The following is an 11,614-nucleotide window of genomic DNA, read 5'->3' as shown; positions in this document are numbered from 1 at the left end:
TAGAATGCCCCAACAATTGTGTAAGCCATGGTCTGGGGGGGGGGGGGGGGGGGGAATACCAACCTTTTGCACCAGAATTGGCTCTTCATCCTCTGCTTTGTTTTCCCAGTCCAACTCGTATCGCCACCGTTTCTTCTCGGACGAAGATTGAGCGGCACCGACCTCGGATTGAGCCAGAGTTGATCCATTGGAAAGTGATGAAGTATCCCCACTGATCCTCGACAAAGCAGTTGAATCCAGATTGTTAGAGGGCCGACTGGAGAGAGGTTGTTGTGGCCACTCTTCCCGAGTGCTAGCCTCAAAGAACCCCGAGCATTGTGTGAGGATAAGCCGGTGTAGGAGATATCGATTTTCCCGACCGCCGGCGCGAATCACGATCTCGACATCGCCAGTATGTGTGAAAATGGGGAAATCATTCTGAGGCTGGTGGACTGGTCCACCATGATGAGAGCGACTAGAACGGTGTCGCCGACTGGTCTGGGAGTGACGCGATACTGTCGAGGGAGCGCCTTGCGCGGGCATAGAGCGATCGAGGACTTGGGCTTGAGAGACCATTTCTGAAGGTAGAACGGAAATGGGCGACTTGGTTGGCATGGTAAGAGAGTGTGCGGTGGCCAAACACCAAAGAGTGTGTTGTGTGCGTCATTCGACCGCGCAACACACACAGGGAGAGAGATCTGGAAACAGAGGGCCTCCACCAGCGAGGGGAGATAACAGAGGAATAGGGAGCGGAGGGGACAAATCCACAAAAGCGACAGACCAGAACTATAAGAAAGGTTAGTCACAGTAAATACGGAAAATATTCGCAAAGTCGGCAGCAAGACATTATCAGGGAAGGTTGGGAAGGTGAAACAAATACACACACAAACACATACACACCCAAAGGATGCAGGGTCTAGGAGATGTGATCATGGCTTGAGTTGTGGCGGACTCTGGAGGATTTATTGATCTGAAGATGATTTGTTGTGGTTGAGAGACAAGAATCACGGGATATAGGTATGCTTTGGGCTTGTTTTCGGCATGTACTGGGTACAGTGAGAATGTGTATTGTATTGTATTGTATTGTACTGTATTGTATTGTAATATCCCGCGATAAAAAGAGTTCCTTATCAACAATCAACACGTGACCAATGGGGACAGCTGACCCACTAGTCCTCCTTTGGAAGGCGGTGAAAACCATCTGCCACTACGCCACGCTTCCAGGGGATTTCGGATATTTCATCATCGTGGATCCTACCTCCCTAAGGTACTCCGTATTTCACCCAGAAAGAGGGATGCAGAGAAGACGAAAATGTATACAATCCAATAGAAATACACCGCTTTTCCCCCGGAGGCTTTTGCTTTTCCCCAAAGGGGGATCGCCAATTTCGTCTCTCCGCGGGCTCATGATTATAGTCGCTTTTCCTCAATTCTTCCTCACTTTGGCTTTCTTTGCATTGGGGTTTCATTGGGGTTTCCCCCCCTCTCCTGACTGTGCTTATCTGTATTCTTTCTATCTACTAACCTCCCTCCATCTCCGCTCTCCTCTCACTTCCCTGCTCTCGCCCCAGGATGGGGAGTGGTGGTGTCATGCTCGGATACTCTGGTCGAGACGTTTTCGCTCGGTTGTCCTATCCTAATCCAACGCCATGACCAAAAGGTTGCTATACCTGCCGTCGCCGCCGCATCATCTGCGACAATGCACTCCCCACGTGTCGGAAGTGTCGGGGTGCGGGGAAAGAATGTCTGGGGTATCAGAAACCTCTCGTTTGGGTCAAAGGGGGGGTCGCCAGTCGGGGCAAGATGATAGGTCTCAGTTTCGACGACGTTCAGAAGGATACCGAGACACAGGATAATTTGTCCACTTCCGCCAACTTTCCCGAGAATGCGGAACTTCTGCATCCATCGAGTCTCCCACCACCACCACAGGTGGAGACAGAAGCGGAATGCGCCGATCGCCACCAAGGGGCTCCTGTGGCTGTGAATCGTGTTCCGATACCTTGGGTCCTGACGGATCCGCTGTTCAAGGACTGCAGTCGCATGTCCAGGTTTTATATTGATCATTGTATGTTGCTGATGGGTCTTGCCTGGTGCAATTATCTTATCTAACTCTTTTTTTCCTTTGGCAGTCAATCACAACGTCACAAGGTATCTCGCTTTATACTCAGACGTGAGGAATCCGTTCCGAGATCTTATCCCCTTAGTCAGTGATTCGCCTGTCATCTCTTACTCCCTCGCCGCCACGGGAGCCCTTCACCATGCTATCCTCGTAAACGGGGAGTTTTCCCCCATGCCGTGGTCCGCGGACAGGTTATCGACCAGTGGAATACCCTCACCTCCCGAAGAGGCTCCACCAACTGAGATTAGCTCCCTGGTCCGACGCCCATCAACAAGATCATATGAACATTTCCTCGGTCTCAAGCAACGTGCGCTCCATCAGCTATCGCAGGATATTTGCGATCCCGTCATGCGAAATGACAACATGACACTGGCGGCAATTATGGTCTTTGCCCTTATGGACGCCATCGAATCCGGGCATGCAGCGTGGAAATTCCATCTGGAGGGGGCCAAAAAAAATCATCCAGAATCGCGAACACGACCCGACAAGCCAGGCACGAAGAATGATGAACTGGGTGGACGATTTTGCTACTGATGGATGTCTTCTGTATGTTTCTCTCTCCTCAGTTGCCGCCCCGATTTATGGAATTTTTTTTTTTTTTTTTTTTTTTTACTCATATTCTTCTCCAGAATCCAACTAATGGGCTCTACGCTGGCTCGACCCGGTTCGCTCTCGAAGCCGTTTTACTCTTCCGCAATGGGCTTGCCGGTTCTAAAACGTCTCGAAGAAACGTCATGGGTAGGGTGTCCCGCCTACCTGCTTGAAGCTATCCTCTTGGTCCATGCCTTCTTTGATCTCGAACCGGATGCCAACTCCTCCCCACATGTCCCCGAAGGCTCAAATCCACTCCAATGTCCCGACAAAATCACCCTGCACATTCAAGCCTTTGACCCCGTTGCCTGGGCCGAATCGCTCCAGAGCTACCTTTACCTCCCCGACCTCTCCATGCGGATCGCCCTCGCCACCATCTACAAAGCTTCCGTCTACCTCTACGCTACCCGGGTCCTCTCCCGCCCCCGTCCCGGCTCCACCATCTCCACGACCCTTGGTCTGCCCCCAGACCATGCCGAGGTCGCCGCCCTCCTGATCCACCAGATCTCTCTGATCCCCGTCTCCGACCCTCACTTCAAATGCCTCATCTGGCCCTCCTTCATCGCCGGTGCCGAATGTAGAGACCCCGCCCAACGCCCTTTCCTCCTTGAATCCCTCCGCACCCTCTACTTCCTCATCACCAGCGTCAACATCCGCAACGCCGCCTGGGTCCTAACTCTGATGTGGCGCAAGCGCGACCTGAGACGCGGGGGGGGATCCAAGTTCCCCGTGGATCCGCCGGACCGTGACATCAGCGGCCCGGACAATGCCACTGCGAGTTGCTTCTCGACTGCCTCCACGGCGACGCGTCTCAGCCTTCATAATGATAATTTTAACGACGACGACAATAATGATGATGATGATGATGATGATGATGACTTTGACTGGATACAGGAACTGGATGACTCCCAGGTTGATTGGCTTTTTATCTAATTGATATCCACTTTTGTTGTTCTGGCACACAAACTTTTATTATATATATAATAATCTATATATATATATGGATGGATGTATAGCACCATTTGTCCGGTGATATTCTAATACCCCCTTAATGTAGACATGACCAATGCAAATTTAATAACTTCACCCAAACTCATTCCATTCCTACCTTCTATATTTCTTAAAAATACAACAGGATATGTCAAAAGCACACCCATCCATACTGATATAAAGAGAGAGAGAGAGAGAAGGCCTCAAATCATCATCGCTGCTAGTCCTACAACAGGTTGGCAAACATTCTTTTTTCAGTGGCTGGCACTAGCTAAAGTAAAGGTAAAGATAATACAAGATATAATCAAGAGCGGAGCCTCTTATCATATTTAAATAAAGATGGAGAGCAAAAAGACTTATATATCTGGGATAGAGGGGGAAACAGTAGTAGGGATGAAGAAGAGTAAAGCAAAAGCCAAATTGGTCAGATGAGGGATATATGTATACTCCTTCCCATCTAAATGCAACAATCTCAACCAAAAAAAAAAAAAAAAGACGAAGAAGAAGAAGAGAAGAGAAGAGAAATCGCTCATGATTGCAAGATGCAAAACTAGGGCTGAAGACTAAATCGCATCACAAAGGAAATTCTTCCAAATGCAAACAGACAAAGGAAACATTGATCGACTCGTGCCCCACCGATATCAAAAAAAAAAAAAAAAAAGTAATCAATCCAAGGCAATATTTGAGACTAGCTGGGAATCTGAGAAACAAAAGGAAATATTGTATATTGTGTTAGGGGGGACAAACCCCCTTTTACACACACGCGAGATGATATCAGGAAAGCAATCAGGCAGACAACAAATGGGGAATAGAATATATTCCAAATAAATTGATGAAAGTTGAAACATTGCGGTCCTGCGCAGTGAATATCCCGCTGGAAAAAAAAAAAAAAAGAAGAAGAAGAAGAAGAGAAGATGATGGTAAAGAAGAAGAGAAGATGAGATCAAGTAGAAGTTGGGGGATAATAGGATGTCTGTTGGCGAATGGCTGTTTAAAACACTGCAGCCAGGCCGTTCTTTGAATGCCGTCTACTAAAACGCTTCTTTCCCTTGATAGAATCGGAATCGTTCGCATGGTGTTTAACCAAAGTAGCTCGTCCGGAGGATCCGTCGTGTACAGTGTCTGAGCTTTGGTCGAGAGTATTGGCGTGGCTCGATAATCCAGACGAAATGTCACGGAATGCCTCGTCAGCCGAATATGGCCCACTGCTTTGAAGGGCCAGTGCCATCTCCCGTGCTCTATCTAAAGTATCCAGCCATTCCTGCGCTGATAAAGCAGTTGCACCCAGGTTGTTCGAAGAGGGTTTCGGGTCTTCAAAGACAAAATGTTTGTCACGCTTTTTTTTTTTTAATAATCTATTGTTAGCGCAAGAGGTTAAGAGGGAAGGAGAGCAATATCATACCGTATCCACAATCCAACACGACGACCCTTTTGCATCCGTGGAACTGCGGTAATGTGTCCCTGGAGCAAGCAGAGAAATCTCCAGTTTCGCCTTCTTTTCGTCTCCCCCAGCAGCAGCCATGATGATGCGCCCAGAAGAAGTGACCATGACTAACCGCTGCCGCTTTTTAGTCGTACTACCCCCAAAGAACCGCGAGAATTTTTTGGGTGCTTCATATTCACTTCCATTCTTGGACACGGGACTGTGAGGGGGCGGGGAGGACACAACGACCAGGTTGCCCATTTTCAGGATTCGTTCGTTGGTTTTTGTCAGAACAGGGGACCACTCAATATCAAGTTGGCTGGGTGCGGGCACTTCAGTGACCAGCCTAGGCACCACTCGAGAAGAAGCGTTGTTTGATGGTGCGGTACTAATGCTCGGAGGAAAGCTCTCCCCACTAGAACCACCGTTGAGTTTGATGGGTTCCCGAGGCGGCGGGGAGTAAGCTTTCAGGCGCGGTGCCTTTTGCTTCCACAACTCTGCGCCCCAGGATACTCCATGAAAGAATTCGTGGTTCTTGATATGTTCGATAGGAAGGCGACGGGCCGGATCAAGAACGAGCAGGCGCTCAACGAGGTCACGGGCGATACTAGGAAAGCCAACAGGGAACTCGTAGTCGAGCGCCACGATCTTTTGGAACGTTTGGTACTCGTTCCCGGCTTTGAATGGCGGTCGACCAGCTATAAGCTGATAAATTATGCAGCCAAACGCCCAAAGATCACTCGCTTTGCACGCATTCTTGTCCGTTAATAGTTCGGGGCTGACATACTCTGCGGTACCCACAAAGGAGCTGGCCCTTTCTTCCTCGGGCATATCGGCATCCAGCGACGGGATTCCGCCTTGGTTTGAATTCGATGGTTGACTCTTGAGGATCTTCGCGGTGCCAAAGTCGGTAATTTTAACATACATCTGGCTATCCAGGAGAACATTCTCCGGTTTGAGATCACGATGGATCACTCCACATTTGTGCATGTAGTCAATGGTATCCAATATCTGAGCACCGTAAAACCTCGTGCACTCCTCATCAAAGGTGGTCATTCGCTTCAGGACCCCGAGGAGCTCGCCCCCTTTGCAAAGATCCAGGACGAAGTAGAGCGAGCGCTCATCCTGGAAGGTATAATACAGCCGAACAATCCCGGGGTGGTCGGTGAGCCGATTAAGTGTGTCCTTTTCAATATTTACATACTTTACCTTTTTCTCCTTGATAATGTGACGTTTATCGAGGATCTTAATTGCGTATTCTTTGAGCGTTTGTCGGTCTGTGCCAAGTACGACGGTACTATAAGAGCCTTCACCGAGGGTGTGACCAAAGGAGAAATCCCGGACCCCTTTCTTGATGTATCGCGCGACCGGCTTCCCATTCGCATCAATCTCCTGTCTAACTGCAACGGCAGCGCCACGGTCCTGCCATTCTTCACTACTTGTCATCGGGCCGTTTTCCATTCCATACGGGGCTCCGGAAAGCTGCGGAGGAGCCGCGGCGCGCGCTCTAGATGGTTGACGCATTACCGCCACCCCATTTGCAGGTGGGATCTGCGCTGTTTTATAAGAGCGATCACTGTGGCTATTATCACGGATTGGAACGCCAGCCTGGAGTGCTGCGGAACCGCCACGCTCGGTGCGTGCTATGCTTTCGGAGGCAGACGAGGCGGCGGAATCCGTTCGGATGCGATATGATCCTTCTCGAACAGCGGCTGCTGAGGCAGCGCCATTTGCAAATAAGGCCGATACGGGGCGCGAGGAAGTCGATGGGGCCGGATGTTGCGGTTGAGACGTAAAGGGGGAGGTATAATGCGAGGTAGGTTGCGGCTGTACATCAGGGCGATACGACGGGTAGACGGAGTCGCGATCGTCTGCGGGAGTGAATGGCGATACCGAACTACTCGGTGGTAAGTCGGAGACTGTATGTTCGTATTTCGAATCCGGTACGACCGAGGGTGTAGGAGCAGCACTCGCCGCGGGAGTCGTGGCATCCTCGGACGAATGTAGTGACGCATCATCTGGGTTCGCTATACGCAGACCACCCAACGACTGGGAAAGACTGAGGTCCCCATCCATGATGGGTGCGAACAAGGGAGCCTTTCAAGAATAAGGGTTCAGAGAACCAGCTCAGGGGCTGAACTGGGATAACAAGGGGAGGGAGACAAGGAACGGGGAGGAGAGTGTGGGCGAGGGAGCAACGGAACAGATATCGTTTCAGGTACAAGTCAGGCCACGACGCGACGTTGACTCGAGACAATACACGGAGAAGGTAGAGACGGCAAGACGATAGAGAAAGGAAGGGAGGACGGAAAATACTACGCCTCCAGGATTGATTGACAGGACCAGACAAGACAGGACAGGACAGGACAGGGGGGGGTAGGAGGAGGGGGGGGAGAGGCCGACGGACTATGGCGGCGGTCGGAGATGAAGCGGACAATGCATGATCCAGTTCAGGACAGGGGGGGGAAGGCAAAGATGATGACGAGGATGATGGTGATGAAAAGAAAAGAGAACGAAAGAGTCAAAGCGAATGAAGGAGAGATGAAGTCCAGACAGAGAGTGAAGAAGGAGGGAAGAAGAAGAAGAGGAGGAAAGGAAAAGAGAAAGCGGAGGGAGAAGAAGAGAGAGAAACTCCAGCCCTTTTTTTTCGGTTATAATTAGTATCTGTCTCTCTCTCTCTCTCTCTTCGTATTCTAGGAATTATCGTCATCAGAAACGAGCTACGAATTACTACTATTCCAAACTGGAAATTCAACCTCTTCGTTACCTACCAGGATCCAATGGTGTCTGAATCTGCTGGGTGGATTTCTGTGGTTATTCTTAGTTAGGCAGAGGCATTCGTCACATCTTGACTGGGCCTCTCCACAGCCTTCATGAGATCCATTTCTCTGGAAAGAAATCTCTGTAATTTTGGATGCGGTAACTGTATACGCATGATACTGTAGCTGTGGTGGTATTATTCCAGGACAATAATTGAGGGAAAAAAAAAGATCACCACCAGCGACTTCTATCCACTTTCCTATTTCGGTAACTTCCATGGTACTTTCTCCATCGGGAGCCCTGCCATCTATAAAGAGTCTCAACCGGTAGAAATCTCTAATTCCAATCTATTTCCAAGTAGCACAAGTCGTCTAAGCTACATAATCATGCTCCTCCGCCCTCAATCTACTTCCATCGCCCTGACGGAAGATGACCTCTACTACCATCTCGGCCGGGTCATTTCGAGATCTGTAGAGCTTTCGGCGTGGTTCCACAACGACAACGATTCCATCGACAGCCACGATGGAGAGGAGGGGGAAGAGGGCTATGACGATGGTGACGATGGTATCTTTACGAACTCGGACAGCTCTCTGCCTGATTTTCCCTCCGAGTCCGATTGTGCAGATTCACCTTGCGAAACATCTGATGATGACAGGGCACCCGAGACACAGACACATCGAACGGTCATTGGCATGGATCCCAGTTCCCCTGCACTCACCAGGTCTTCAAGTTCTATGGCCTCCAACTTGCAATCCCAACATGAGCGTCTCTCTCGTTCCACTGATGACCTTCCTCGAATCCCATTAGCCTCGAGCTCCGAGAATGACCCCCAGGCCGCTGTCGAGTCTCACATGGTATCGATGCAGAAATCTCCAGAGCGAGCTTCCCGTAGACAATCCATAGAAGTCAGCACGGGCAGGCAGCTCAATCATTCACTTGCCCTAGCCCTTCGGCCGGTTCTCGCTCCCAGCGACCAGAAATGGCCGAGGGGGTTGAACCATCTCAACAACCCATTTTCACCTCTCGTGTTCTCCCCGGCATCCTCTGAGCCTAAAATAATCGCGCTTGGGGCCGCTCTTAAAGATCTCTTTTCCTCAAACGTGGTTCTTCTCAGCTGGTGTCCTCAACATCGAGAAGAGATAGAGGAATTCGGTAACTCGCCCCAGTCACAATTACTTACTCTGCTCGTTCACCATGGGTAACACATCGTTTTCACTCTAGAGAGCTCCATCCTGGTCGTGTCTTCCCGCGAAACGAACCGAATCGCCTGGTTTAGACTGCATTATCCACCAACGTTTCCAGTAATCCGATCCCTCGAAATCTTCCTCAGCTCCATTTCAAGTATCCGATACAACCTTCAAGTGCTGACTGCGCAGGCAGCTATGAAAAGGGATCACAGCAAGGTCGAGGGCCCCTTCGAGGAGCCTTCTCGCACAGCTCCCCAGGCGGACTCAGCTGAGGCGTCGGCAAATCCTGGCCCGGCCCCCGACGTTGACCTTCCCAGAACCCCTCAGAGACCCATACGCCGTGTTAGACACTTGCCTGAAAGAGTGAGCACAGTCGTTTCTATGGCAATAACAGCAAGAGACAAGGGAGAAGCTAACAAACGAAGGCCGCTAGAAGTAGAGCTGTCAGAAGAATCAACCAGGCAGCCTCCAGAAACAACCCCGCGCAGAGAATCCAACCTGCACAGAATACCGTACCATACTTGCCGGGCCAGGACGCAATAGCTGGTTATCAAGTTGTAGATGTATGTCGTCCCTTGAGCCGACATATTTCAGATCGAGTATCTCACGCATGAGTCTTTTGGCTCTAGGCAAATTACGCGACGGGGTACGGAAACAACGTGTATCATATCTCGCAGCCACTTCAGCTTCAATATGCAGATGTCACTCCCGCTGAAGCATACAGCATGTATCCGAATCAAGAGGCAAATCCTCCGGTGCAAGGAGGCATAGTAGCTGCAGCCATGGCACAGGTATATAATTCCCCGTTCCCCCATGATATCACATAATGACAGATCATAAGGACCCTCAGCCAGAGCAGCCCCCAGTGCACCCCGTTGCGAGGGATGCTGCGCTTTTCCAGAACTACGTCAACACTTTGATGGAGGAACTCGATCAAGGTCTATAGATTCTGTCCTTGGCTTTGAATAAGGGGAATCTGAAATAAGACGGAAATCTTTTCTTTTCTTTTTGATGGCAGACAAAAATCGACATGCGGCACGGTTATCATATCGGGCTTTTTGTTTCCAGAATAAGTCCAAGCCGAGGATATTGGTTTCGAGTGTGGAGTACATCGCTTTCACTAGTCTCCTGGGTGAGGCCGTACTGGTCGGTTATGCCTATCTCATCAAATAAACTGCGTCTGCAGGTAACTCAACTTCGTGCATCAGCGACAGATAGATGTCCCTCCGTCACTAGTGTAGGCCAAGTTCCACGCTCATTCTCGAGTTTGAAGTAACCGCAGTCATGGAATGTATCTCAATATTCAAATCGTCGTAGAATTCGTCCAATCGTCATAGCTTTAGAGGGAGCATAGAACACACCACCCATTCTCTCAACCTTGTACCCTCTAATAGAGGGAGGATTAAGAGAGAAAAAAAAAACCTGGCATGGAAAGAAAGAAAGAAAGACAGAAAGGGAATTCATCACAGTGTGCGCTGGTTTTTATTATAAAGTCCACGTGATTAGGCTACTTAACAACACTTTCTTAGGACCCTTAAGAGGGGCTTAGGTAGGATACTGTTATTGTTCTATAGAGTATATGTACTAGTTATGTCTTCTAGTGATATGTTTTATCCAGAGTAGGCAAAAGAAGCTATACCTAAATGCCTTTTATAATGTTTTTGGTGATATAATACAAAGCCTGCATGTATATACATATTATACATATTACATATTACATATAGATATTTATATTATAGTATAACAAAATCCTGGGAGGTAGGTTTAGGACTAGAACAGCAGTTAGGGGGGGGGGGGGTAAATTGGAAGTGAAAAGCACATCAATCAAGTGTTACTAAGTATACATATCGTCCGGTCTCGCTACTTGGGGTCCCCTTTAGGATAAGCATGCGTGTTCGAGTAGGCACACACTCCCGGGCGAAGAAAGCGTGTGTACTCCGGAGTGTGGTGTCAAATCACGACTCCTTGACTCGCTCCCTGACACCAGAACCGTATTGACTGTCTGTGCTTCCAACAGCAGCGACTGGATGATAATCACGGGCAATGGAGGTTTTCCAACCGTACAATTCTAGGTGAGGTGTGTCAGAACAGAATGCTAACTACTCCATACTGATTGTGTGATGAAAAGATGGCGAGAATCGGTATCAGTGAGGTAGACAATGGAAAGATGCTGGTGGGGAATCACTACTTTCAGAACATGATACCTTAAATTGACTTTCTTTATACATACTACCTAGGTAGATACATATACAGTATACTAACTATCGCAGATCAGCTTGTACTTGGGTATGAAGAAATGAACAGCTGAACTGGCAGACCAACAGACCAACTTGATAATCCCGATAATTACCTGTTTCACAAGTGAAAATGACCTTTAATATACTAGCAGTGTTACTATTACAATTCACTAGTAGGAGATAGGTGTAAGACTGGTTTATAATTATGCTGATGACATTGCAATCCAACATCGTTAACTAACTACTAATGTGAGCCTTGGATGGTATCATATCATATTCCTATTTTACTGCCACCATTTACTACTCTTATCACTAAAGTCACTGACAA

The 11,614-nt window shown here is 48.9% G+C and overlaps 5 protein-coding genes across 5 annotated transcripts; 3 read left to right on the top strand and 2 right to left on the bottom strand.

Annotated features, from left to right (window-relative positions):
* Positions 1-63: 63 nt before the first annotated feature.
* On the bottom strand, positions 64-594 carry P175DRAFT_0535969 (uncharacterized protein; the record flags this gene model as incomplete). Its single annotated transcript, XM_040900277.1, has 1 exon — positions 64-594. A coding segment is annotated over one exon (531 nt), but the record flags the coding sequence as incomplete, so codon positions are not given.
* Positions 595-1,551: 957 nt separating this feature from the next.
* Positions 1,552-3,753, top strand: P175DRAFT_0519245 (Zn(II)2Cys6 transcription factor; the record flags this gene model as incomplete). The annotated part of the gene is given in 5 exon segments (XM_040899091.1): positions 1,552-1,585; positions 1,640-2,044; positions 2,109-2,523; positions 2,543-2,644; positions 2,728-3,753. 5 exon segments carry the CDS (start codon positions 1,552-1,554, stop codon positions 3,620-3,622), a joined length of 1,851 nt encoding a protein of 616 aa, XP_040749022.1. The 3' UTR covers positions 3,623-3,753.
* Positions 3,754-4,670: 917 nt separating this feature from the next.
* P175DRAFT_0535967 (PDPK1 family serine/threonine-protein kinase) lies at positions 4,671-7,178 on the bottom strand (the record flags this gene model as incomplete). Its single annotated transcript, XM_040900276.1, has 2 exons — positions 4,671-5,015; positions 5,082-7,178. 2 exons carry the CDS (start codon positions 7,176-7,178, stop codon positions 4,671-4,673), a joined length of 2,442 nt encoding a protein of 813 aa, XP_040749021.1.
* Positions 7,179-8,049: 871 nt separating this feature from the next.
* P175DRAFT_099636 (uncharacterized protein) lies at positions 8,050-9,154 on the top strand. Its single transcript, XM_040901147.1, has one exon. The coding sequence runs from the start codon at positions 8,249-8,251 to the stop codon at positions 9,062-9,064; it is 816 nt and encodes a 271-aa protein (XP_040749020.1). The 5' UTR covers positions 8,050-8,248; the 3' UTR covers positions 9,065-9,154.
* P175DRAFT_099637 (uncharacterized protein) lies at positions 9,155-10,170 on the top strand. Its single transcript, XM_040901148.1, has 4 exons — positions 9,155-9,412; positions 9,475-9,612; positions 9,679-9,840; positions 9,891-10,170. Exons 1-4 carry the CDS (start codon positions 9,245-9,247, stop codon positions 9,993-9,995), a joined length of 573 nt encoding a protein of 190 aa, XP_040749019.1. The 5' UTR covers positions 9,155-9,244; the 3' UTR covers positions 9,996-10,170.
* Positions 10,171-11,614: the final 1,444 nt, after the last annotated feature.

Source organism: Aspergillus ochraceoroseus, assembly GCF_002846915.1.
Source record: "Aspergillus ochraceoroseus IBT 24754 chromosome Unknown P175scaffold_10, whole genome shotgun sequence".
Classification (NCBI taxonomy): domain Eukaryota; kingdom Fungi; phylum Ascomycota; class Eurotiomycetes; order Eurotiales; family Aspergillaceae; genus Aspergillus; species Aspergillus ochraceoroseus.
Note: the sequence above shows the minus strand (reverse complement) of the source record. Positions and strands in the feature narration are given on the sequence as shown.

Bases quoted from the DNA above. Each gene is read 5' to 3' on its own strand.
- P175DRAFT_099636 (XM_040901147.1), top strand. From the start codon at position 8,249: ATGCTCCTCCGCCCTCAATCTACTTCCATCGCCCTGACGGAAGATGAC.
- P175DRAFT_099637 (XM_040901148.1), top strand. From the start codon at position 9,245: ATGAAAAGGGATCACAGCAAGGTCGAGGGCCCCTTCGAGGAGCCTTCT. The intron at 9,613-9,678 runs GTATGTCGTCCC...TTTTGGCTCTAG, and splicing joins CTGGTTATCAAGTTGTAGAT to GCAAATTACGCGACGGGGTA. The intron at 9,841-9,890 runs GTATATAATTCC...ACAGATCATAAG, and splicing joins TAGCTGCAGCCATGGCACAG to GACCCTCAGCCAGAGCAGCC.